Raw genomic sequence first — 27,246 nt, 5'->3', positions numbered from 1 at the left:
TGCACAATAAACTCCACAAAACTTTTCTGATGCTGAAGAAATTCCACAATGATGCCTGAAAACTTCACAAATGGCACTGTGTGTCCAGCACTTTTTAAGATGGTGGCACTTCAATTATTTTTGCAAATTGATATAAAAAAGTTACCCTTTATATGTATTTTTTTTTGGTCAGAGTGAATTGTAGACCTCTCTAGGAGTTCTCCCTATTCCCAAGATAGATTCCAGGTGCTCATATCAACAACAGACATTCCTTGGAACTGTTTCATAGTTTGTTTCTGGAACATAAGCCCATCTGTGCTGTGGCTGAGGGAAATAAAGGGAAAGCAATGAGAAGAGAGCTTAAATGAGCCAGAGTTTCTCAGTATTCAACATAATCCCCATAGAAAGGTAGCCCTTTGCCATATCATGGTGACAAAGCGCCTGTCTGTAAACATGAAAACTGAAACAGCAATGTAGATTTTACACAATGTGTTTAATAAATTTAACTGAAATATAAATTAGAGATGAGAATTTTACTTCTATACAACTTTTGTAAAATGTCTTCTTTCATAGCTGCATCCTACCATTAGGATGTTTTAGAAAAGATTCATGGAAGATCCTTGCATCAGGAAATTGTGATTCTGTTCAGCTTTGCCTTACATCAAGCTATATCACTAGTGACACACTACCTCTTACAAAATAAAAAAAATTCCTTCCAGTAGCACTTTAGAGACCAACTAAGTTTGTCATTGGTATGAGCTTTCATGTGCATGCACACTTCTTCAGATACCTTAGAGTGTATGGTAAAGATGCAAGCTAGGAAATGCAGGTCTATGTGGGAAAGGATGTGTCCAAAAAAGAGATGCAATTCCCAGCTGCCTTCAGGTGGCACCATAATTAGAAGAGGCACAAGCTTTTCTCTATCCCATCTCTGCTTAAAAAAGCAGGTCTGCCTGGAGAAATTGACTTGACCCTATCTGTGATATATAAGAAGGAAGCCTTCCTTGCTCTGAAAGTAGGACACTTATTAGTTCCTCTGAAAAGAAAATTAATGAAGTAAATGTTCTTTCCAAAGGGAGAGTTGTCATGTGAATATTCTGCAATGAAATCACTTATTGGAATGGAATGAGGTATTTTACTAGTCGAATGTAAGACCAGCCATGAGGACTATCAAATGTGTTATTGGTTTCCACAAGCCGCTTGACAGGGTCCAGGTATACATAGCCTCAAGGAGTTGTATCTTTTACTAAACTGCATGTTCAGGGGTCACATTAGGAATCTGAAAGAGCATGGACACCTCTTGACGTGACTCATACACACATCTGCTAAACTTTACGTTTATGCTACTTCAGGTAAGAAACTAGCAAAATGGAGATGAGTCTTGAAGCCTAAGTGTGCAACAGATCAGTGGCTTAGAGTTGAGGTGCTTGTAAATGTTCAATGTTTGTGCGGAAAACACTGATACAAAAGCATTTTTTATTGCACCATCTAAGAATGACTACAGAACTTGACACACACAAAAAAACTAAGGAGTGGGTTTGGCAATTAAGAGAACCTAGTTTCCATCTTGGATCATGAATTATTTAATAAAGTAACAGTATATGGGTTGTAATATCAAACATAACAGTTATTCTTGGTTGGGGTGGTTTTTCTTGGGAGCAGGTGGTCACTGTGGCTTAGACAATGCAATAAGGAAAATGAAAGGTGCATTTCAGGTGACCCTGAACATGGCTGGAGAGTTTATACTCTGCATCACATATGTTCTCTTAAAAAAAACACCCAAAAGGAGCAGAGCAGAACAAAGGCATGGTGGCGATTGGCTTTGTCCTTCAGAACCCATTTTGCACCAATGGGGTAATTAAACAGCTGGATGTGCATGCGCAGCATAGCACACACTCATCTTGGGTGAAATTCTGATACCACCTTTAGATTGTTCAGTTCATCCTTGCAAAAGCATTGCTGCTCAGCGTCTCTTCCATCTTATTCTTCCCTTTAGGAGAAGTGGATGCCTTTTGCATTGAAGCCATGCAGAACACTGGAAAATGAAAATATTCATATCTCACTGACATTTTATGTGACATTAAGAATGCCACTTGCAAGTGATCCTGGGTCCTTCTGGGTCCAATTTCCAAGGCAAGAGAAAGTTCCCTCCCTTTTTCTGAGCTGCTGCTTCTGAAGTCTTGGAGCCAATAAATATAAAACTCCCCAATTTCACCACCGCACCTACTTCCTGCTACCCTCGGAACTAGATCTGTGGCAATTTTGTTTATTTAGTCATTCAGTTCCTGCTCTGTCCCTCCTCACAAAGGAGCCCAGTTGGCAGTGGAAAAGTTGGTAGGGGTATGATTTAAGAGCAGTTGGGAAGATATGGGCTTGTATAAGACTTCAGAAGCAGTAAAGAACCATCCAGGATTTCTGGCTTCCGTTTGGAACCTGGGAGAAAACACCTAGTCCTCATTTCCTCCACTGAAATCAGTGCAGCCCAGTTCTATGGTTGGGCCAAGATGGCAACTGTTCCTACAGCCATCAGTCCAAGGGACCAGATGACAAGACCCCTCCTTTCAGCCTTGCTGATGTGGTCCTACGGAAAGCAGAAAAATACATTTGGCACCAGGAGCTGCAGGACAACAAGGCAACATCCAACCATCTTAGGGTCACCACCCAGGATCTGTGTAGGATGTACTCCTTAGCCTTTTATTCTCTCAAAGATGTCCCGCAAGGCAGCAGAGGTTTATGGTCAGAGTTTTCCTTCTCCCAGGCGGCGCCTGTCAACCTCCGAAGGTACTCCATCTGCTCCTCACTACAGCACATGCAGAAACCACCTTCCTGACTGTTGGACCACTACCGTATCGGTCTCATCCACTCAATCTGCCAAAGCCTGCCTGTCCTTTGCATGAAGGGGAAGTCCCAAACTCCCCAAGGGTTTGAGACCCGCTGGCTACCCTCATCTGGGCTCGGAAAATAACAGCCTGCCTCGTTTGCAGCTAGTGTGGCGGAGTAGTAGGCACAATCATAAAAGCTCCCTTCCCAACCCCCAGGATGTACAATTTACACATTGGGGGTCATTTGTGTGTGCGGACTGGTCTCAAGAGCACTTCCTCTGACATTGCATATGTGGAAGGAAGAGTGGCCTGCCAAACTGATAACACACTGCAAGGAAGGCAAAGCGTAGAAGCATCTAAGGTATCAAGGGGAATCTCTCCCACCCCTGCCCTCCACACTTATTTTTGTTTTCATTTTGGAAATAGGGGGCCTCTGTTTAAAGGAGAGCATGCAATGCACCGAAGCTTGAAAGAAATGCCCTTGGCTTCACCTGATGAAGTCATCAATATCCATAACTCGTGCACGTTTTTCTGCATAACCAGTGTCTTTTAGGATCCCCTGTATGAAACTTCCAATACTGAAATCTTCTGGAATTTCCTGTCAATACAGAACAGAAAGCAGAGAATTTTGCTTATGCAGCAAGACGCTGATGCTTAGATGAAGCTTGTTTGGGGGAGGTGGGGAATGCTTGAAATGCTTACCAAGTTATTTTGTGAACAGTGAATCCGATAATTCTTTTCCAGAAGCTTTTTCACAGCTTTTGAACTGAGAAGAAGAAGAAGAAGAAAGTTGCACGTATAGATCTTTCGGGATGAGGGTGGGCAAATACAAAATTCTCTTTTCAAATCTATTTTCCTCCAAAGAAAGCTATTGCTGGCTGGAGCTGGAGCCCAAAACATCTGGAGAGTACCAGATAATATCCAGCTGTTTTGGACTACAATTCCCATCATCTCTGACCACTGGTCCTGCTAGCTAGAGATGATGGGCTTTGTAGTCCAAAAACAGCTGGAGACCTAAGTTTGGGAAACCCTGCTCTAGTCTATATATCCATGAGGAGCCCTGATTTGTCTTGGTGACTTTTGGCTCTCAGCTCCCTTCTTCCAGTGACTGAGGTGGAAGAAAATGCTGAGAAGCTAGGCCCACCACCTTCTCCCTCCATTCCCTGCTCTTAGTTAATGAAAGATGGAGGGACAGGACAATTCTTAGCAATTGAGTCATCTGGCCTAGTGCTTCCTATTGTCCATGAAACATACACACTTCTTCCAAGGTCCAGAAAAATAACACCCCACCCAGTCTCAGTCCACAATGGTCAGCATGATTAGCAATTCAGCCAAGGAGAAACGGTCGGCTCTTGCAGGAGGAAAGAGACTGCCTAGCAGCACACCAAACATTTCCTCCAAGATGCGTTAACTTACTTAAAAACTGCAGCGAGTGTCTTGTTTTTCCTGACAAAGACTATCCTCAGTAGACCATCCCACTCCTGAATAAAAATTAAAAATACACATCGTTTAAGAAATCTTTTCAGAGGGGTTTACAGAGCTCCTGCTACCCACCACGCCTCCCAGTGCCCATTTCATTATGTTTGGGTTCCCATACATCTCTCACGTACCCCAATATCGCCTCTTCTTTTTCCTTCTTCAATCTGCAGATTAGCTGTGTGTCTGCCTGTTTTCAAAATTCTGCATCAGGGACGGGGAACCTGTGGCCTATCAGAGGTTGTTGGACTTCCAACTCCCCTCAGCACCAGCCAACATGGCCAACCGTCAGGGATGAGGAGCGGTGTAGTCCAAGCAACAGGTTGCCCACCCATTTACCTGCTAGTAGGATATGGCGGTATTCAAAATGTGCTTAACTCCCTGTGAGAGAAGCCACTAGGAAAAGCCCCATTCAGGATTTACAAATCTCTCCCAAGTCACAAGGAATGTGCTTTGAAATGCAGTATAACCAAGGGATACTTTGACAGGTCTCTACGTGGATACTCAATATTTAAAGACTTGCCTATCTCAACAGGTAGAGTGGAGGCTGACGAGGACTCCGGTTTTCAATGTACCACCCTGCTTTTAGCCTCAATGGAAACTATGAAGCCTTGGCATCAAAGCTTAGCACCGTTAGGGCTTTTCATTCAAGCTAATGAAACCTGCCCTTTTTCCACAAGGAAGAGATTAGCCCTCCTCTTTCCTCTCTAAAGGCTAAGTTTTGTTTTGCCAACACCATTCCAAATCACAAAATAATACTCTGAAGAAGCACTCAAAGTTTCCACCCCATCATCTTACTTTCTTATTAGTTCAGTTTCTGATAATTGGTTCTCATGGGAAACTTACAGATTCTTGCTTCACACAGTTAACTCAAGGCAGTGTCAATTTACTCTTGGCAGAAAGCCAAGGTCTGCCTGGCCTAGCAACAGCTCTCTGATTGGTTAATGACCAGCACTGAACTCTGTTATCTAGGAATGCTAGCACAGTTGTTTCTTGTTGGGTGTTAGGAGTAGGAGTGCTGCGTATGGTTGAAGAGAGAGAGACAGGGAGGATTTATTTTGCTTTGCTTTGTATGCAGAAACTCTGCTGGTTTTATTTTCTTTTAATAAATCCTGTAAATAGTTATTCTGCGTCTAGCCGACTAGTTGTTTCCACCTCAACTAGCTTCTGCGCTGTGCAGGAAAACTCTGCTACGTTTGGGCTAAAGCCACTAGAGCTATGCCTGACACTTCAAAATTCTAAGATAACTGATGTTAACAAGGTGTGAAGCAGGGATGGGGAGCCTACAACCCTCCTGTTGCTATTGCACTCTAACTCCCATGATCCTTGACCACTGGCCAAGTTTGCCGGGGCTGCAGGGAGCTGGAGTCTAAAAACATCTGGTTACACATCCCTGTTGTAAAATGCTAGGCAACCTTCACAACAACGGTTGCTTGATTGTTGCTTCGATACCATCTTGGGAAGAATATTCAAAACAGTACATTGAGGACGTTTGCATATTAATTGTTTTCATGCATATTACATTAATATCGATGAGTCTCACCTGAAAATTGATTGGCGGTGGAGGGTTCCTTGGCTCTATTCTCACAACACTGGATTCAACTTTGGGTGGCGGTTTAAAATTATTTTTCCCTACCTGTTAATCATTATAAAAGTTAGCTCTCAGGGGAGGGAAAAAGAAAAGAAAAGAATTTTCAGCCTCTTAAAAGCTTGCTTGCCGACCCCAGCCTTTGATCTGAAATTCCACAAACCCAGTTTTGCTATTGCTTATTTTCCTTACCTTCATCAGATGATCGACGCGGGCTAGGAGCTGAGTATTAACAGAGAGTCTGCAATATAGGGGAGAGCCTGGCTTTGCAACCAAGCGAAGAGCAAATTCTCTTTGAAACATGAGGACTGCGCACCTGGAAGTTAAAAATGAGTTGCAAGCATTGAGCCATACAGCCTTTAAGCAAGGCCAACAACTTAGCAACACTTATTCATCAGTAGCCTACGTACACACAACTATGAATATTAAGAGGATACAGACCACAGTGAATGTAACAGAAGCTCTGATTAAACCCTGATTTCAAACCATTTCCTTCATTCATTCATTCACTGCCTCCTCGCTATGTTTAAGGCAGCTGATGACAATATTATGGCAACAAACAAATACCTGACATGTCAACGACAATGGAGATTCATTTGACTGGCACGTCAGCTATTTATTAATTGCTTCCATCAGATTTATATCTGTTAATTACTGATACTTCAACTTTGCTTCAATATCTATACCCCCACCCTGTATTGGAAAAAACATGTATCTTTTTCTGCCAATCATTTGCAGATGAAATCTAATGAAAACTCAACTTGGGAAATGGGATGGGAGGGCAAAAATAACCACCTTCAGTCCCCAAATGTCAGACTACTTGGAAAGATGTAAAGTGACGATGCTTAGCCGTTTCGACTTCAAGAACAAACAGCTATTTGTGCACAATCCACATAGAGACACCTTCCTTTCATCTGAGACATACTAATCATAACTCCGAATGTGAAAGATGAAAGTGTTTTTAGCATTCTAGCTTGACAAATTGCTCATCATTTGTTTTCTAGATCAGTTGGTTGCCAATACCAATGCACTGGGTTGAAACCAACGACACATGAATAGATTCCTTCTTGCTTAACAGGACTTTCCCTTCCTCTTCATTTCCTGCACTCCCCCCCCCCCCCAACACCTTTTGAGCAGACTGGGGTGGGGGAGAGCATGTGGGGTCTGCAGAGAGGAAGGTGAAGTCCTGTTGTGTTAGTCGAAGTTTGCTCTGCCCAGTGCAAACACACCACTGGATACAAGTCATTCTCCATAGTTACCGTATTGGCCTGAATACAAGCCTCACTTTTTTTTTCTTTCCAAATTCCGACCATGAAAAGTTAAAGTGCAGCTTAAATTCGCGACCTTACAGAAATTGGCTTTTATGATATCGCTACTGAAACAGAAATACAGTAAAACAGAACAAAAAAACTTTTTATTGCCGATTTGCGAGCTTGAGACTGTTCATTTGCCATTTACGGGTGTGAGTGCCTGCGGAATTGTAGCAATTGAATAGTGATTTGTGATTATAGCGACTGTACAGTAACTTTTGCGGGCTTGCAAGATCAAAGGCTTAAATTGGCTCAGAGTTACAATTCTACCAACTGCAGCGATTTTTCAGCCTGTAACCCAATTTTAAGGGAGCGGCTTATATTCGGGTATTGTCTTTTTTTCCTCTTGAATTTTAAAGGTGCGGCTTATTTGCGGGTGCGGCTTATATTCGAGCCAATACGGTAATTATGTGTCAAAGCACCTAAAATCTATTAGATACAATATAGTTGTACCTGAAGAAAGGCCGGTGCAGCAGTAGCTTAAAAACAAAGGGAGATGAAATCTGAAAACAAAAGAAGTGGTGTTAATTTTCAGTAGGTTTATTACTGCAAGCCATAAATTATATTGGCCCTTTCCCCAAATCGGTTGGTTTTGCCCTTACTTGATAAGGCAAGTTAGCCACACAAGCATCAAAGAAAGGCAGGTCACTTTTCAACACATCTCCGATCTTTATTTCAAGTTTGTTAGCCAGAGGCCTGGGACAAAGCAAAATTATTCCATTAATACATTTCCAAGACAGGTTCTAGGCGGAAAACAGCATCATTCTACCCTCGCACCCACTTTTTGCACTTACGTGCCCTGGACTCTCTTCTGAAGTTCACCAGCAAGTTTTACGTCCAATTCACAAGCGATTACCTGAAAAAGAATAATAATATACAGTGGTACCTTGACTTCCGAATGCCTCAACTTCCGAAGGTTTCGACTTACGAAGTCAGCAAACCCGGAAGTATTTTCACCGCACGTGCGTTCTGCGCATGCGCAAAGTGCAAAATCACGCTTCGCACATGCGCAAAATGAAGGTTTCGACTTACGAAGAGCGCCGTGGAATGGATCGCCTTCGTAAGCCGAGGTACCGCTGTACAAATGACTACGTGTGTGATCCATACACACTGTAGAAGGATTTTGTACCTATGTAGAATCATGATGGAATGTGAGCCGCATAAGAACCAAGTGTTTTACAGAAGCATTTTCATTTCATTTATTTTACCTGATTTCCCCTCTGAAATGAAGCCCAAAGTGGCTAACAGCATCATACAAAAAACAAATCTACTGATTTCAGCAGATAACAAAGCTCTATAAATCTGCCAATGAAAATGTTATAATAAGCCTATAAACAAAATTTATAATCAAATTTATACAATTTCAGTGAACAATCCAAACGAAATTCAGTAACATATCTGTAAAGAGGGGGATAAAGAAATACAATACACAGTTTGGCCCAAAAGATACACATTTTTATCACCAAGCCAGAAACTAGACCACTAGTTTAGTAGAACGAAGCAGAATGGTAGAAGATTCAGAACAGACAAGTTATTCACACATTGCACAGTTACAACATTTATACTCTGTGCTTTAGCCAAAAGGTTCTCTAAGTGGCTTACAAAAATAAATTCTAAAACCATCGTCACCATCAGGCTCACAAAAATACATGACACATGAGGGAAAAGCAAACTCAGGCACAGAATCTAAGACAGGCATCCCCAAACTGCGGCCCTCCAGATGTTTTGGCCTACAACTCCCATGATCCCTAGCTAACAGGACCAGTGGTCAGGGATGATGGGAATTGTAGTCCAAAACATCTGGAGGGCCGAAGTTTGGGGATGCCTGATCTAAGAGTTCTCTTCCCAACTCCCCCAGTAGCCAAATGTGAATAAAAAGAGAAGAACATCTTTATTATTTGGAAGTTCTTTACCTTTTTCACTTTTTCTAACATTTTTACTGTCATGTTTCCAGTGCCAGGACCAACTTCTAGAACAACATCAGTAGGGTACAAGGAAGCCTGAAAGTGAGTAACATTGGAAATTACATGAAAAACTGGTTTTAGAAAAGCAGCAAGTACAGTAGTACCTCCGGTTACGAACCGGATCCGTTCCAGAGGCCCGGCCACATCCCGAAAACTTCGTAACTGGAGCTGTCCTTCTGTGCACACGCACAGCGCGATTGAGCACTTCTGCACATGCGGCGAAACCCGGAAGTATACACTTCCGAGTCTGCCGCATTCGCAACCTGAAGTTTACGTATCCAGAGGGATACATAAGCAGAGGTACGATTGTACTTGACAAAAGTACTAGCTGGGCCAATATCGGAAGGCACATTAAAGTAGCTCTGATCCAGTAGTCTGTAGGAGGATCGACAACAAGAAGGGGAGTCATCATCTTGGCTTCCACCTGGTCCTGAAGAGCCTGGTGTGCAGACCTAGTTGTCATGTCAGCCACAGACCTTCATGCTGATCTGGACTGGCCACAACTACATGCCTGGCTACTGAGAAGCAACACCTGAAGAGTATGTTACTGAAGTTCAGTAACAACCTCAACCATTCTGGCTTCCCATCCACAGGCTTTTGTGTGAGAGGCATGGAGGAAAGAAGTTGAAGGTGTCAGTTGTCTTTTTGGCCTTTTTGTAGGAAGATCTAGAGCAGGGTCTTCAACCAAACACGTTGAGAAGACAAGTAGCCACCCTTAGAGCAATCCCATCTAAGCCACTCTCCCACCCTTATTAGGTTCTCATCATCTAGCAAGGTGCTTTTTGAAGCGGATGGTGCTTTTGAGGACACCACCTGTTCATAGATACCCAACTCGAGACCTACACAGAGTTCTCAGGATCTGACCAAGCCTTCTCCTGAGCCTCCGAAGAGTTAGGCTGAAAGCTGTTTCACTTATTATTTGGGGCACAGACACACAAATCATTTAAAGCCATTTTACACTACATGAGTAGCATTCAACTGAGTTTTATTCAGAGCAGAAGTATTGAAATGAATGAACTTAACTTAGTCATACTCATTAATTTCAGTAGCTAAGCTCCAATTAAACTTAGCTGAATACCGCCAATGTTGTTAAAATTTAAAGGTGTACTTCATTATTTTCATATTGATGCTAATCGTTCTTCTTAATATCATTCTTCATTTCTAGAAATCAAGCGATAGTGTTTCACAGTGTAGTCATATACATGTCAACTTAGGAGTACTGTAAGCCAAATGATTTCATTGAGGTTTACTCAAAGGTAAGTGAGCATAGAACTGCAGCCTTAGCCAGATTTGTACTCATTCACCTTTAAGCACTTCTCTTTGTATCGAAAGTGCTTATTACCTACCTTTTCTATAATGCTGTTAACAATGAGAGGATTTTTCAAAATATGTTGACCGAGTCCAGTGTTGAACCTGATACCTATTAGTAAAGACAAAATAGTAGACAAACAAAAAGAAAAGTTAGCCACAGGGTGCTGTTTACATTTGTTAATGAACTGTGGCTTTTAATACAGTAGTCTTCAACTTTATAATAAAGCATAGGTCAAACATTCATTACCTCTGCCCACCTGTAATTTAAGAGTGCATGAAGGACCAGCTGTTGAATCTTAGAACTGGAATCACAGAGTTGGAAGGGAGCCGCAAGGGTCATCTAGTATGAACCGCTGCAATGCAGGAATATACAGGGGGCTGATAAAGCCTGGGACCTTGGCATTATAAACACCAAGCTCTAAACAACTAAGCTAACTGTTGTTTTGCTCTTCCCTAAGCAGCCTACAACACCGCTACCCTGCCTGGTACAGGTGGCAATCCAATTTACTTGCATTTATATGCCACTTTTCCTCCAGGACGTCATAAAAGTTCTCCTTCTACTCTTTACCTTTCGCAACAATCCTGCGAGGTAGGTGAGGCTGAGCGATCAGGACTGGCCCAGTGACACTTGGCGCACTTTGTAGCTGAGCGAGGATTCAAAACAGGGTCTCTTCCTACCCCTAGTCCAACTTTCTAACCGCTACCTCACAACTCTGTTTTTATCTACAGTACAGTACACGTTTTATGCCACCCTTCGATCCGAAGCAACAAACTCGCGAGGCTGGGCTAGACTGGGAGACGGCGATGGCTCAGCAGGGAACCGAACCCCGGTCCGGCGGCACTCTAACCACTACACCGCACCGCCTGCTCCCTGTGGCAAGATCAGGAGCCAGGAAAGGAACCTGGGAAAAGCCAGTTCCCGTCTCCGTCCGCTGGAGTCTTTCCTCCTCTCACCTGGCGCTTTTCCTTCTGGGCGCTGCTGCCTCGAGCGCGGCTGCTTCTTTACCTTCGGCATGATCGGTAAAGCGGCCAGACCCCCACCAGCCCACGCTGCTTTCCTCACTGTCGCGGAGAGTTCCGGGGAGGAAGCCGTCACGCGCACTGCCTGCTGGGACAAGTAGTTTTATCTACTCAGTCGCTGAACACGGCGAAGCCTTTCTGGCGACTACATTTCCCGAAAAGCACCGCGATCAAGACTCTCCCATAGAGATAAGGCAAATGATAGACCGTGGGAAGTGGATCGAGAAATTGGTCCTACGCACCTTCCTGAGACGCCACCTGGTGCTGGAGAATCAGCAGCAGAGCTTTGTGGCACCTAAAAAAAACCTCAGCACGTTTATTATGGCTGAAAGCTCGGCCCACCTCCTCACTCACTACACGTGGCTGGGGAGGGGACTGTGACGCGCACATTAGGATCACACTTGGTGCGGGAAGTGGACGACAGTAAATGGAAAGTTGTTGATCTTTAAGTTGCCGCAAGACTTTGGGCTGGTTTTGCTGCAGCAGGCGAACAGGTTGCCCCTCTGAAACTCGGGGTGCTGGCCAAAGCCGTTAGGGATGGATGCGAGGGTGGCGGTGGGATGAGGACGACACACAGCCTGAAGAACGCCCCATAAAATGCGAGCGCCGTATAGTTCTCTCCCGAAGATATAAACTTGGGTAAAGATAGAGACTTGTCTTAAATCACCGTTTCGAATAGACCTTGTTTGTTTATTCAATTTGTACACCGCCCTTCAACCGAAGATCGCAAGGTGGCTTCTTAACAGATAAAAACAAAAAAATACATACTGTAATAAGAAACAATAGTAATAACCCCTCCCCCCCCCCGGAGTTCGAGGCCATAAAGATATGTAACGAAGGCGGCAGTCAAGTCTCCCCGGGGAGGGCATTCAGCACAGGGGGAGCCACTGCAGAAAAGTTCACTCTCTGGTCCTCTCGTGGAGGAGGCACACGAAGAAAAGCCTCAGGTGACGATCGTAGAGACCAGATCGCTTCATATCCGGAGAGGAGGCCTTCAGGCGAGTTTTAATTTTAATTTTTCTTTCCCCACTTAACGCCGGTCGCTCGCCCGAGCAGCTGCAGGCCTTGGTAACCACGGCGACCCGAGGGAAGGGAGGGAACAGGGAAGTCGAGGGGGGCGGCGGCGAGCCGCGATGACGTCAGTAGGCCGCGCCGCCTCGCCCTGGCACGGTGTGAGAGCCCCGGCTAGTGGCGCGAGCTTCGGAATAAGTGGGCTCCGCGTGCGCGAGACCGAGATCGCGGGTAAGGAGCTAAGCCCAGGGCAGGAGGAAGTGGGGCCGCGCGCGCGCGCGAGCGACACACACACAGAGCGAGCCGCCCCCGGCCCACAACTCCGGGCAGGGTAGGTCCACTTGCGTGAGGGGGCGGCGATGGCGATGGCGACGGCCGGCAGCCTGCCATGCCATCGCTCGAGCAGGCGAGGAGCCCGGAGGCTCCCAGATACGAGTCCTCTTCCCACCCTGCTCGGGAGTCCAGAGCACTTGTTCGCGTTCAGGATCTGGAGTGGGAAAGGGGGCTTGTGTCTTGTGTCAGGTCTGGACACATTGGGCTGCCTGTACCGGTCGACCTGTGGGGGGAAATCGGGGGTGGTGGTGGCGGTGGCGGGCGGGGTGGGGGTCACGACCGTGCGGCAGGGCTGCCAAGTGTGGCAGAAGAGGACACGGTCGTCACACCTGTCCTCAGGTAGGAGCTTCTTCCTTGTCGACCTGCCCTAAAGTCGTCTGGTGAATGCTGAGAGCTCCCTTGCACTGTTGGTCCCTTAAAAGGTTCGAAAGAGCCTGTTGGATCTGGCCATCAGCCCATCCAGTCCAGCATCCTGTTCTCACAGTGGCCGGCCAGATGCCTGTGGGGAAACCCGCAAGCAGGACCAGAGCACAAGAGCAGTTTCCACCCCGACCCCGATTTCCAGCAACTGCTATTCTGGAATTGATGGTGGAGGCACTGCTAGCCTTATCCGCCATGCATCTGTCTAATTTCTTTAAGCCAGGCATCCCCAAACTGCAGCCCTCCAGATGTTTTGGCCTACAACTCCCACGATCCCTAGCTAACAGGACCAGTGGTCGGGGAAGATGGGAATTGTAGTCCAAAACATCTGGAGGGCCGAAGTTTGGGGATGCCTGAGCTAGGTGTTAAGACTATACGCTAAATCACTTAAGCGGCAATCCTAGCCCCACTTAACTGGGAGTGAGCCTCCTTAAACTCTCTGGAACTTACTTTTCAGAAGACATAATGACTCTAACACTAGAGACATGGTGTGCAGAATTGCAATATAATAGCATGATTGAGAACTCAACTATGTATGTGGAAAAGAGTTGTGTTTGAAATTAGCCAAGTGCTAGGCGCATTTTGCACCTGGCTATCGACCACTTGCAATCAAGTGAACATGCCTGCATGCCAGGATGATGCCTGACATCTGGGGATGCATACATTGGATCATGACTGTTTTCACACACTATTACCGCATCCTGTAGAATTCTATCTATTATATTTTATCTGCACAATCAGGATGAATTTCAGGAACCCAAATGCTTTTTCTGTGCAGCCTGAGCAGGGGTGAGGCCAAGAGGGGCGATCTCCTCATGATCTCGTCATCTGGGCAGCCCAGGACCTCCATCTACACTGTTACATTGCACCCAAGGGAGGCTACTTGGTGCTGCTAATGCAAAGATTTCACTTCACTCCCTGCCCTCAACTCCATTGCTTTGTGTATAAGCTTAACATATTAACACCTCAAGGACAAAGCTTGCTGCTTCTGCCTCAGCCCGCAGCAGGGCTCTGCAGGCTGTGTTGTGTAAGTTTACACCTTTCTAAAATAAAGCACTAGAACTGGCCATTCTGGCTTTTTTTACATCCTTTTGTATCCCTGCACCAAACTACTCACACAGGCCCTACTTTGGGTAGGTGTGTGCATAGTCACCTGAGAATACACCTCTTTGAACTCAGTAGTGCTTGATTCAACAGTATAGAGGTATAAATAGGAAAGCTCACATAACTTTTTATGAATAGTTTTCTGTCAATGTTTGCCTTTTGTATACATTGTGAGCCTAGTAGGGCAGTTTTAGTTTGCTTCTCAGTTTACTTTTAATTATGCTAAAATTGTTTCCCCTTCTAAATTTGACAAAGTTGTATTTTTGCAATCTTGCTAATGAAACATTGAGCTTCTATTATTTCTGTTTATTTTTAATCAGATAGTTGGGTCACTGCAATTCACATTTAAAAAGGGGAAGACTTTTGAGAACAAATTTATGTTCTGTGAAAAATAACTAATTACAATTCTCTGTTCAGCAGAATTGCATTTTTGTACCCACTGAAACAGATGCCTAAAGCATGCAAATATGCCTGGAAAATTCCTCCTTCTGTATGTTTAATGCTGAAGTTCTGCAGTCCAGGCTTTTATTGAAACATACCGTGTTTCTCATATTATAAGACATGTCTTATATTTATTTTTTCCTCAAAAAAACACACTATGGCTTATTTTCAAGGGATGTCTTATTTTTTTCCTCCTCCTCCTGCCGCGGCCGGCATTGCTGCTGCGCCTATCACTATGTCTTATTTTCGGGGTATGGCTTATATTCCTTGAATGCTTAAAAATCCTGCTATGGCTTATTTTATGGGTATGTCTTAAAATATGAGAAACAGGGTAGATCATTTTGAGAGCAGATTGGAAGCTGAGAAATTATAAATGGAACTAGTTTCCTTAAGAAAATGGAACAGGGAAAGCATTTGATATTGTGGTTGTATAAATGGGTAAGATTTCTGTTTGTTGTTTTTGGAGTTGAGACAGCTGCTCCTGATTCAGATTTTGCTCTGTGTATTGTGCTTTGGAGGAGAGCAATTTATTATTATTATTATTATTGATATTTGTAATTGCTTTTCATATTTGTTAGCCACCTTGGACATTTCATGGAATGACAGAGAAGGGTTAAGTGTTGCAGGATGTTTCAATGTTTCAGAGGCATCTTGCTACAAGGGAAATGTGAATAGTTTGCTTATTTTCTCTTTAATATGTGTGACTCCAGTTCTAAAAAAAATGCACATATTATTTGTCTTTGTGGAATTAAACCAATGCCCCATCTGTACCTTACATTTAAAGCAGTATCATACGTATATTCTTGGATTTCAACAAGTCTACAGTAAGCATGTCTAATGTTGGATTTCACTTTATATTCTCAGTCTTCAGATGATACATACCGGTAGTGGTTCAATTAAATAGTGATTTAAAGCCTTGGGTTCAGTGAATCCTTAACTTTCCAAATAACAGGTGAAGTTGCCATATAGAAACTCAGATATATAAGCTAGGCACCAAATGGCTCATAAAACTAGGGCTAGTCACCAAACAGGAATGCCTAGTTGCCATTTTTGGGTCAGACAACTCAAAAATTGTATTTTTCAGTATGACTTTTTGGTTTCTGAAATTTATTCTGACTATGCAGATAAGATATCATGGATAGAATTCTACAGGTTGTGTTGCTAGTGTGTGAAAACAGTCAAGATTCAAGGATCCCCAGGCATGCGCCTCCAGGTGGTGGAGGCGTCAGGCACTATCCTGGCGCCAAGGCAGCTTCACTTGGTCGCAAGTGGCCAATAGTCAGGTGCAAACTGTGCCTGGCGAATTGCGAATGCTGCAATATGGAATAGGTAAATAGTGTACAGTATATACTTATGCCAATGGGTTTCTCTTAAAATATCTTTGGCAGATTTTCATGGATCTCAATAGCGCCAGTAGCATTGTTCTTCAGGTCTTGACCCAAGCCACCAGTCAAGATACCGTTGTGCTGAAACCAGCCGAGGAACAACTGAAACAGTGGGAGACACAACCAGGGTTCTATTCAGTATTGTTGGTAAGTCTTAAGTCATTATTGCTTCCTTTTTTACCTTCATTCCCCTGACTTCTTTCTTGGTCAAGATGAATGAATTAATCATTTATTACGGTCGGAGACCAGCTTTCAAAACACGTTTGGGGGAACAATCCCAAAGGACAAAACATACATATAAAACTTTGTGCAATGATAAAATTAATGTTAATAAATACAGTGAGCGTAAAGATACTTAAAACTTTAAGATAAGCTGGCGCAGAGAACAGGCCCTGGGTCGCTTGAGGGATATATATATATATATATATATTGCTCACCCCAATGTATTTATGTTGTAAAAAGGCAAAGGTGTTGTTTCTTGTAGCAGTAAATCCATTTTCAGCAGAGTTTTAGCATTGGGGAAGGTAGACATTAGGGCTTATGGAAGCCATTTTGTGTTTTTACTACAACCTCAAGGTCCACCAACTGAGATGCAGAATTTAATTATTTGTTTTTTGCAGATTTACAGGATACCTGCAGTCCACTGCTGCTGATTTGGAGCAATTATAAGTAACTGTAAAATGCCTGCCATTTGTGGACTGGATAGGAAGTGGGCAAAGTGGCAGTGATGGGAAGCTCCCTAACATATTGTAAGGTCTGAGGCTGACACAGTCACAGGCAAGGGGGCTCGGTACTTTTCTTTCCTCCCCTCTCCACTCAATATGATACCATCTCTTCTTCCTCGTCTTGAAGGCTGGGTATGTTTAGCCTGGAAAAGAGGAGACTGAGAGGAGATACGATAGCCATCTTCAAATATCTTAAGGGCTGTCACATGGAATAGGGAACAAGCTTATTTTTGCCTGCTCTGGAGGGTAGGACACGAAGCAATGGCTTCAAGTTACAGTACAAGAAAGGAGATTCCAACTAAACATATGGAAAAACTTTCTGACAGAGCTGTTCGACAGTGAAACAGACTCCCTCGAGAGGTTGTGGACTCTCCTTCCTTGGAGGTTTTTAAGCAGAGGCTGGATGACCACCTATCATGGATGCTTTAGCTGAGATTCCTGCATTTCAGAGGGTTGGACTGGATGATCCTTGGGTGCATCCCAACTCTTACGATGCTATGATTCCTTGATAAGACTACATGGGCCTTGAAGCTAAGGAATAAGAGAGTGGGTAGCAGTGCAATCCTGTGCACATAAGCAAGTCCTAGTGTCTTCAGTGGGACTTACTGCCGGGCAAATGTGTATAGGATTGTGGCTCAGAACTTGTTGGCATTATTTCTACATATATCTATTATATCTATATACAATGCTTGGGCCTCTCATTCACTGACAGAGATATCAAAGGGGGGATAATTTTAAGTCTGAAAACAGTATCTTCTTTTACGCCCCTTGAAATTCAGAATACACCTGCCTCAACAAGGGATCAACTTTGAGCATGTCCAGCCAGACCTGAAATAGAACGTTGGGCTTCAGAAGTTCAGTCTCCAGCAGATGTGGTGTTGATTGAAATTGGCATTAATAGCAAGTGGCACAGTGGCTCCGCTTGCATGTAAAACTAAACCATAACTTACAGTTATTAGACAATGCTGTGTGGGCTGTCGGCTAAAAGTCTGAGCTTTCCAGCTTCACTCCTCTTTTCTGCAAGTGGGTCCACAGACCATGCAGAGGGTACCTTAGCGTTGCATCAAAACATAGGCTCCTGGCTTGCTTTGCCCTGACACATCGTTATTGCTAAGCCAGTGTCAAAGCCATGGCTACAAGTTGGCTTGCAGTTGCCGTTTGTTTGCCAAAGCAAACTGTGGTCTCGGGTTCAGACATACAGTGGAACCTCGGTTTATGAACACCTCGGTTTATGAATTTTCGGTTTATGAACGCCGCGGACCCATCTGGAACGGATTAATTCACTTTCCATTACTTTTAATGGGAAAGTTCGCTTCAGTTTATGAACGCTTCAGTTTATGAACAGACTTCCGGAACCAATTACACCCATGTTTCAGTTTATGAACGCTTCAGTTTAAGTACTCCGCGGACCCGTCTGGAACGGATTAATCCACTTTCCATTACTTTCAATGGGAAAGTTCGCTTCAGTTTATGAACGCTTCAGTTTATGAACAGACTTCCGGAACCAATTGTGTTCATAAACCGAGGTACCACTGTAATGCTGAGTTCAGCTCTTTTGGAAAGGAGGAGGGAAGCAGAAGAATTTGGCTGCTTGCACAGCCTTCGCCTACCTGGGGCCCTCCAGCTGGTTTGGACTACAACTTCCATCAGCCTCAGCTAACACGGTTGTCCTGGCTGATGGGAGTTTTAGTCCAAAACTGCTGGAGGGCACTAGGTGGGCAGATCCTGTCTTAGAATTATGTGCAAACATGACCAGTCTTTCCTGTATACTTAGATACTCCTTGTGTGAAACAAAAACCTACAGTTGGAAAAACCGAAGGAGAGGAAGCAAGCACACTTGCTTTTCTAGTTTACTCTGACCTAAGTCCTTTCCAGCAAACAAGGGAATTTATTTGTTTCCAATTACCAAAGCTGAATTTGCCCCTTAAAATTTGAATGTCTTTCTACCTCTTCTAATTAAGAGCAGCCCCAAGGCTACTCATGTTAATTCATTTAATTGAATAAGAATTTAACGTGGCTCACATTTTGTAAGATGGAAACAGAGTTTGGACAGATGATTTATTGATGTGATAGCTGATGGCATGGAATATTAATTTTTAGCAATGTTATATAAAAGACAAAATTTAGAATCATACACCTCACTGCGTGCAGACATAATGATAAACTGTTGGTGCTGCTGCTCTCTTGCTCCTTGCAAGTTGGATATAAATAAATGAGGGAGTCTTGACTTTACATTGCATCCGAACCAGGTATTGTGGCTTGTTTCTGCCTAACAATCCACCATTCACTAGTCATCCTTTAGCCAAGTTGCTTTAATAGACTCTGACTTGTTAGTATACTATGATCTTTATTTAGGTGCAATAGGTAGCCAGGTCTTCATGGTTTGTTATTCCCACTCATACCAGGGGAAGAGTGAAGTGAGAGCAATTGGGCAGCATATACAGTGGTGCCTCGCTAGACGAATTTAATTCGTTCCACGGGTCTTTTCTTATAACGAAAAATTCGTCTAGCGAATCCCATAGGAATGCATTGATTTTTTTTTGGATTTTTTTTTTTGCCCATAGGAACGCATTAATTGAATTTCAATGCATTCCTATAGGAAACCGCATTTCGCTAGACGAATTTTTCGCAAAACGAATTCATCTAGCGAGGCAACCTCCGCTAGAAAAAACCTTTCGTTAAGCGGAAATTTCGTTAAGCAGGGCATTTGTTAAGCAAGGCACCACTGTACTAGTGTGTTGCTTGGTTATAGTTAACCATGAAAAGTCAGAAGCCCTGGCATATTTTAAGTGTTAACTTGGTCTCTGTGTGCAAGAATCCTAATGTTAGCAATGCTCTCATTAATTCTCATTAATTTCATTAGGCAAATGGATGAAATGGATTGTGGCGATATCAGCCCTACTCAGTAACTAATTACTGAGTGCTGTGATCTTCCTTACAAGCCAGGATCTTAACTTCAAACCATGGTTTAAGATCCTGGCTTGTTCAGGAACAACTAGATTTAATGGTCAGGGGTCCCTTTACCTTCACGTACTGTAGCCTGAAGCAGGCCTCTGAATTTGTTTAACATAGCTTGCTCATTTTGCTGAATAATGTCTATGTTCTCTCCTTTTGACTAGTGGTCTTTTGGTAATTCTGCCTTCTGATTTTCAAAGTGCTGGATATTGGGCCTATTTTTGCCACATTTGATAGGAATTTATTTGTGGCTGCTTGTATGAGAACTGGGGGATGTTTCCAGCCTTCTCATGTGTGTTTATATAGTGGATGGATGGATAGGCTGCATCTACACTGCTGTGTCTTCAAAAGCCAACAGGCAGCTAGTGCTTCACTGCAGAGCTTACAGCCTGGGAAAATTCCACTTCACACTGAGATGCTTGTAGTTGATCTAGTTTTTGGAATTAGTCCAGTGTTGTGTCCATTAAAACATGATGGCCGGGAGAGAACATAAACCAGCTTGTTGATGATGTTGAATTAGGAAGGGAATGAAAGTGTTGACCTTATTGCTTTGGCAACATCCAGTATGAATTGGTGTCCATTATAGAGTCCCCCCAGCCCTTTTAAATGCCACTGCAGTAGATTGGATATTAATTACAGTAGACATCTGTAATATGAGTGAGGAATGAGGCAGAGACTGGGGGCTCTCCATTCATTTCCTCAGCCTATGCCATGTTCTCAGACATTCTCTTCCCAGAGGTATTGAGTGGCATATAGCAACTTAAATAAAATAAAAAATACAATGCTTAAACTCTGCATATTCTTCTGTTGGGGGTCAGGCTAAAAAGTAAAAGCAGATTATGTATTTCCTGGTCAAAGATTATGACTAAATTCATATTACATCCAATATTGCTTTTGTTAAAACCTTATTTTTTATCAACACAGTTTAGTATTATAGGGAGGCTTCCAACCATTATGCCATTCTCCAGTGCTAAAATGATGTGTACTATAGAGAGAGAGAGCGCTATGTTTAACTCTATACTTTTCTTCCAGAATATCTTCACAAATCACACCTTGGATGTAAATGTGAGGTGGTTAGCTGTGCTTTACTTCAAAAATGGAATTGACCGCTATTGGAGACGTGTGGCACCACAGTAAGGAACATATTCTCTGTGCTCTTATTTTGCTATATATATTCTTTTAAAAGTTGCAGTTCTGAGAAACATTTGTGGTTCAGACCAGATTGAAGACTTTATATCAGGGGTTGGCGGCCCACAGGGCTTGTCTATCTGACCCGTGGTGACCCCTGCCACACCGCCCACCGCCCGCTCTTACCGGTGTGGCGTGGTGCAGCACAGGGACCGACTTCCAGGTTGATGGCGCCTGTGTGCATGTGCACAGGTGTTCCTCCGACCCGAATATGCACCAGAAATAGCGTGTGTGCACGTGTGCAGGACGGAGAAGCTCCCGTGTGCATGCACACATGCTATTTCCGGCACACATCCGGGTCGGAGGAGCTCTGGAAATAGCGTGTGCACATGCACACGGACGCTCCTCCGACCCAGAAGAGCGTGCGTGCGCACATGCTCTGGCCCATCCTCCAACGGACGGAGCTTGCCGACCCCTGCTTTATATCCTATCCTGTATATCCCTTTATGCAGTTCTCCAAGGGAAAGCTTCCTTTATTCATTTCAGAATTCTCTAGCTCTTTCTGTGATGAACCGGTGTTAAGACTAGTGTGGAGATCAACCTTAATCAATGGCTAACAATCAGGGCCGGCTCTAAGGCAAGGCTGTGTGGTGCAGGGCGCTGGGCTGCCAGGGGGGTGCCGAGCGGCTGCGCCCGCCCGCTGTGGTGGGAAACGGGGCGGGGGGGCCCCCACCGGAGCAATCTTTGCACCAGGGCGCCCAATATGCTGAAGACGGCCCTGCTAAGTTTCATTGATTTTTATCTGTGTTTTTAATGATTATGTATCTTTGCTTTAAATTGCTCTGTGGATTTTAGCCATGTTTTTCCTGCAATTGTATTTGTATGCTGTTTGGAAAATTCTTTGATGAAGTAGTTTTTACATTTCATTAATAAATGAAAATTAACTTCTCCTGTTTGCTTCTTACACCCTTGTTTTCATCAGTTCCTCTAACTTTAGGTTGGTATCTTTCATAGGACTAAATATTTAATGCAACTTCATGCACTTTTAACTTAATTTGTGACAGGTATACAGTGGTGCCTCGCTTAATGAATGCCCTGCTTAACGAAATTTTCGCTTAACGAAAGGTTTTTTCTAGCGGAGGTTGCCTCGCTAGACGAATTCGTTTTCGTCTAGCGAATCGCGGTTTCCCATAGGAATGCATTGAAATTCAATTAATGCGTTCCTATGGGCAAAAAAAAATTCAATGCATTCCTATGGGATTCGCTAGACGAATATTTTCGTTATAAGAAAAGACCCGTGGAACGAATTAAATTTGTCTAGCGAGGCACCACTGTATGGGGGAAATATGTTGGTAGAAGAATTCTGAGATTTTCTGAAGGTAGTTCTAGAACTTGGTGCAACTATATTTTATTACTATATAGAATTTATTTATCTTATTTCATGGGTTTAGATAGCTTCACAAATGTTATCTAAGTACTGTAATCAGATTTTTTTAGTGGTGGAGGGAAATGGCTAAATTATAAACCTGATTGTGTGAAGCTCCTGTGTGGGGAATAAAGATCACTTTTACATTCCTGCAGATGTCAGTATTGCATCACATGAGCAACTTCTAAATGGCTTTTTTTTCATTTTCAATATCACATAAACACTTTTGCTTAAAGTGCTTTAGGAAATATTACACCTGGTTATACCTGTAAGGTGAATCTATCCTTTTCCATTTTCTGTTGTGTTATGCTTTTTCACAGTTGGAAAAATGTTCCGCTTGCCTAAAAAGTGACAAATCTCTTAATTCCCCATGGACTTCCACAAATGTATTTAGACATGGCACAGCAACATTTCTTAATGCTAACATTTAAATATGACCCCTAATGCCAGTTAAATTCCTAAAACGCTTTGATAGTTTTTGAAAGCTTGGTTTCTTAGCTACGATCCTGAGAAAAGTAAGGGGAGAGCCACATTGAGTGGAAGTTTCTTTCTCAATAGCAGCTATGCCTTATTCCACGTTGCCATCTGATTTTAAAATTCACCTGAGTCTTTTGTGCGAAATTTTGAGGACATAGCCCAGGAAAGAAAGAGAGACTGGCCTCTTGAATAATTAAGCTTTTTGTCAACTTTTGTCAATTATATTACTGATAAAATGTAAAAATTTTCAACTGTCTCTTCAATTAATCAGACAGTCATATTATTTGTATGCTGCCTTTCCAAAGTTAATAGCAGGCTCAAGGTGGCTTACAACATATAAACAATAACAGTGGTAGCTCGGTTTTTGAATGTAATCCATTCCCGAAGACCGTTTGAGTTCCGAAACATTCAAAAACCAAAACTCAATAGCCAACAGCTAGGCTTCAGGATCTCGCATTCAGCGGAAGCCGTGTTTCCTGTTCAACCTCTGAGACGTGTTCAAAAACCGAAGCATTTACGTCCGGGTTTATAGCATTAGAGTTCCGAAACATTTGTCAACGGAGACGTTCAAAAACCGAGGTACCACTGTACATAACTACAGTGGAACCTCGGTTTACGAACATCTCGGTTTATGAATTTTCAGTTTATGAACGGCGTGGACCCATCTGGAACAGATTAATTCATTTTCCATTACTTTCAATGGGAAAGTTCGCTTCAGTTTATGAACGCTTCAGTTTATGAACAGACTTCCGGAACCAATTACACCCATGCTTCAGTTTATGAACGCTTCAGTTTAAGTACTCTGCGGACCCGTCTGGAATGGATTAATCCACTTTCCATTACTTTCAATGGGAAAGTTCGCTTCAGTTTATGAACGCTTCAGTTTAAGTACTCTGCGAACAGATTAATCCACTTTCCATTACTTTCAATGGGAAAGTTCGCTTCAGTTTATGAACGCTTCAGTTTATGAACAGACTTCCGGAACCAATTGTGTTCATAAACCGAGGTACCACTGTACAGTGTTATGTATGTTTAACACTGACTATGTTTAACATAGTCATAACCGAAACTTCAAAAATACACAAGCAAAGTGATCAATTTCTACATCAATAATAAGATCCAAAATACAGCTTTTATTCTCACTTGTTGATGTTTATGAGCAAAGCAAGTGAAACCTGTGCATTCCTCCTTGGGTATCATACAGTTAGATCAGAAGGTATCTTCCACTTCCGGAAGGACTGTTTTACTCTGGCTGCTATTGCAAGAGAAAAGTGGAACTAAACCCAATTTATATTCTTCAGCTTGAGCAGGAAACATATAAGGAACTGCAGTGGAACCACTTGTGTCAACACTTATGCAAGCTCTTGTACAAGTTTGCAGAATAGTGCTTATAGCTATTTTCTTTCAGCACATGGTTCTTTGGATCCAATCTGTAGACCTTAGGCTTGCCTCAAACATTACTGTAAAACAGGTGTCATTCTTCCAGTATTCTTGCTAAGTAGAAGAAACTCTCAAACGTTTAGATAGTAAGAAATGAGAAGTTGTATCTATTACGTGTATTTATTTTCTTTTAAAACAGTGCTCTTTCAGAAGAGGAGAAATCCACATTACGTGCAGGGCTTATTGCCAATTTCAATGAGCCAATAAATCAGGTTAGTGATTATAAAAAAATTTAAAAAATCATATTAACACTCTAAGGCTGTATCTTGTAATTTTAAAGTTTAACATTAGAATTAAGTGGGTTGAGGATTATTATTATTTTTTATAAAAGAAGCCTATTACATGAAGAAATAATTCCTGCTAAATCTCAGAGAGATGATATTATTAATGGTGGTAAATTAGCATAGCCAGCAAGTGTATCCATTGTGCATTTAGAAGACAAGTCAGAGATTTGTAAGGTTAATCACTTTTACTCTTCGTTTTCTGTTCCTAATTTTCAGTAGAATTGTTGGCAGAATGAAACCTTAGCATCTAAGTGGTCCATTTTGCAGGATGATGGCCTGCTTTTATCAGATTTATCACCTGATCTGAGAAAGTGGCAGTTGTCAGGTGTTATGTGCATTTCTGGACAATTGAATGTGGGACAACCCAGCCTTATCTGTGGGGTGAGATGGGCAGGCTGATAAAGTGTTCAAGTTGGAGATAGTAGAGTGTGAAGTTTGTTGGAGCAAAGATAGGGAAGAGTCTTGCAGAAAAGGCAGCCAAAATTATTAAGGGGGTGGGGCAGTTCCCTTTTGAGGAAAGGTTACAAAAATTGGGGCTTTTCAGTTTAGAGAAACAACGTAACAAAAGTGTGTACAATTATTCATGGTATAGAGAAAGTGGGTAGAGATATGTTCTCAATGCTACAGCTCATGGACAAGCCCTGAAGCTGAGTGTTTGAGGTTTGTCTACGTAGATAAACCGTGGAATTTGCTCCCGCACAAGAATAGTGATTGCCAGCAGCTTAGATGGCTTTCAAAGATTAGACAAATTCATGGAGGATAAGATTATTGGTGGCTACTAGCCCTGAAGGCTATCTCCACAGTCAGAGGCAATATGCCTCTGAATATCATTTGGGGGGGGGGGGAATCACAGGTCAGAAGAGTGCTGTTGCGCTCAGGTGCTTCTGGCAGGCTTCCCATAGGCGCTTGGTTGACCACTGTGAAATCAGGATGCTGGACTCAATAGACTTTTCAGATGAGGAAGGAAAAAATCCTATGAGCTGGGGAGACCCAAAAGACCCCATGAGGACTGAGCATGCTCAATGGCCATAGAATATTGACTTCTGGCCCAGTGGAAATAGGAAGCTGGATCAGAGGGGGAAAGGAATGACTGATTGGAAAAGTGAATGGGAACATTCCTTGTTCTTAAATCTTAAATTTTGAATTGAGTTAATTTATCAGCTTCGCCAAACTCAGCAAAATGTTGCCTGAAATTTCATCAGATGTGTGAGGCTATTTAAAATGGAAACCAGTCACTTTAACCAGGACTGACTCCCTTTTGGATTCAGTCCTGCTGCCTTAACCATGTTCCCTTTGGCTGTCTTTGCAGATTGCCACCCAGATTTCTGTGTTGATTGCCAAAGTCGCGAGGCTGGATTGCCCTAGGCAGTGGCCGGAACTTATTCCCATTCTTGTCGAATCTGTTAAAATTCAAGATGATCTCCGACAGCACAGAGCTCTACTTACCTTCTACCATGTCACAAAGACTTTGGCATCTAAACGGCTTGCTGCAGATAGAAAACTTTTCTATGATGTAAGTATCCCTTCCAATAATGCAGTCTTGGAGTCAGATTGGTTTCTCCTATCAGGCATGCTATTTCATTTCTTCTGATCCCCACAATTGAGAAGAGAGTAATATGACAGCAGCATGCAACTGGGAACACAGGAAGCTGCTGCCCAAGGGAACTCCAGTTTGAAAGTATTTCTTTTTAACCTTGGTTGTAGCTGATGACAGCCTGCTGGCAAAATGTGTCATTTTGATCAAGTGCTCCTTTACAGCACAATATCGGACAACTCAGTCAATTTAATGTAATGTTTCCCAGTCTCCTGACCACGATGAAAAGATCCAGAGTGCCCTCCCCCTCTACTGTTGAATCCCCCTACTTCCACTGTCATTACCTAGTGGTTAAAGCTCCGGTCTAGACCCTCGTAGACCAGGGTTCAAATCTCCACTCAGCCATGAAGCTCTCTGGGTGACCTTGGCCCAGTCATTGTCTCTCAACTTTAACCTACCACACAGGATTGGGAGGATAAAATGGGTTGAAGGAGATATAAATGTAACAAATAAATAAAATTATGTCTGCACCTTGGTTAACATAAACCAGCAGCTAGCTATAAGCCATCATTTGAAACCAGCTTCAAACTATCGTTTTCTATTCCACTGTAAGTTTTCCCCCTCACTGCAGACATAATGCCACAATTGCTGTTGGAATTGGGAGGAGACAGCGCACAAAACCCTCACTGCACTTTATAATTGCTGCTAATAGAAATGGGAAGGCATGCATTATTTTCAGGGTCAGGGTGAATGTAGTTGGATTTTATTTGTTTTGTATGTAAGGATGCACCCTTTTCTTTCTAATACTCCTGGTGTTTTTAAACTAAAAGAATCACCCTAAAATATTTTAAAATAATAGCTAAATAAATCATCTTCAGATCTTGAACTTCATACACACCATAAATTTAAAGAACATTCTCTCGCCTCAAGAATCCTGGGAACTAGTTTGTTAAGGGTGTTGGAAATTTGTAGCTCTGTAAGGGGTAAACTAAAAGGGACGTGGGTGGTGCAGTGGTCTAAACCACTGAGCCTCTTGGGCTTGCCGATCAGAAGGTCGGTGGTTCCAATCCCCGCAACGGGGTGAGCTCCCATTGCTCGGTCCCTTCTCCTGCC

The 27,246-nt window shown here is 43.0% G+C and overlaps 2 protein-coding genes across 3 annotated transcripts in view; one reads left to right on the top strand and one right to left on the bottom strand.

The window, feature by feature from the left end:
- Positions 1-453: 453 nt before the first annotated feature.
- On the bottom strand, positions 454-11,526 carry DIMT1 (DIM1 rRNA methyltransferase and ribosome maturation factor). Of its 2 annotated transcripts, XM_088652980.1 has the most exons (13): positions 11,405-11,526; positions 10,708-10,803; positions 10,486-10,559; positions 9,089-9,175; positions 7,970-8,031; positions 7,778-7,871; positions 7,629-7,678; positions 6,058-6,181; positions 5,821-5,913; positions 4,218-4,282; positions 3,504-3,567; positions 3,293-3,399; positions 454-2,014 (listed from the first exon to the last, which is right to left on the bottom strand). In XM_088652980.1, the coding sequence occupies exons 4-13, from the start codon at positions 9,119-9,121 to the stop codon at positions 1,972-1,974; spliced, it is 735 nt and encodes a 244-aa protein (XP_088509106.1). In that variant the 5' UTR covers positions 9,122-9,175; positions 10,486-10,559; positions 10,708-10,803; positions 11,405-11,526; the 3' UTR covers positions 454-1,971. The 2 variants fall into 2 exon arrangements, with proteins under 2 accessions (XP_088509106.1, XP_034956318.1); XM_035100427.3 differs by lacking the exon at positions 10,708-10,803.
- Positions 11,527-12,590: 1,064 nt separating this feature from the next.
- The window catches only part of IPO11 (importin 11), a 69,693-nt gene continuing 55,037 nt past the window's right edge, over positions 12,591-27,246 (top strand). Inside the window, exons 1-5 of the mRNA XM_035100450.3 lie at positions 12,591-12,712; positions 16,168-16,311; positions 20,877-20,977; positions 24,455-24,527; positions 25,909-26,112. Of these exons, the coding sequence (XP_034956341.1) occupies positions 16,174-16,311; positions 20,877-20,977; positions 24,455-24,527; positions 25,909-26,112 (516 nt within the window). The 5' untranslated portion in view covers positions 12,591-12,712; positions 16,168-16,173. The remainder of the gene's footprint in view (positions 12,713-16,167; positions 16,312-20,876; positions 20,978-24,454; positions 24,528-25,908; positions 26,113-27,246) is intronic.

The sequence above is a fragment of the Zootoca vivipara genome, chromosome 10 (genome assembly GCF_965207765.1).
Source record: "Zootoca vivipara chromosome 10, rZooViv2.hap1.1, whole genome shotgun sequence".
NCBI lineage: Eukaryota > Metazoa > Chordata > Lepidosauria > Squamata > Lacertidae > Zootoca > Zootoca vivipara.
This window is presented reverse-complemented; position numbering and strand designations above follow the sequence as displayed.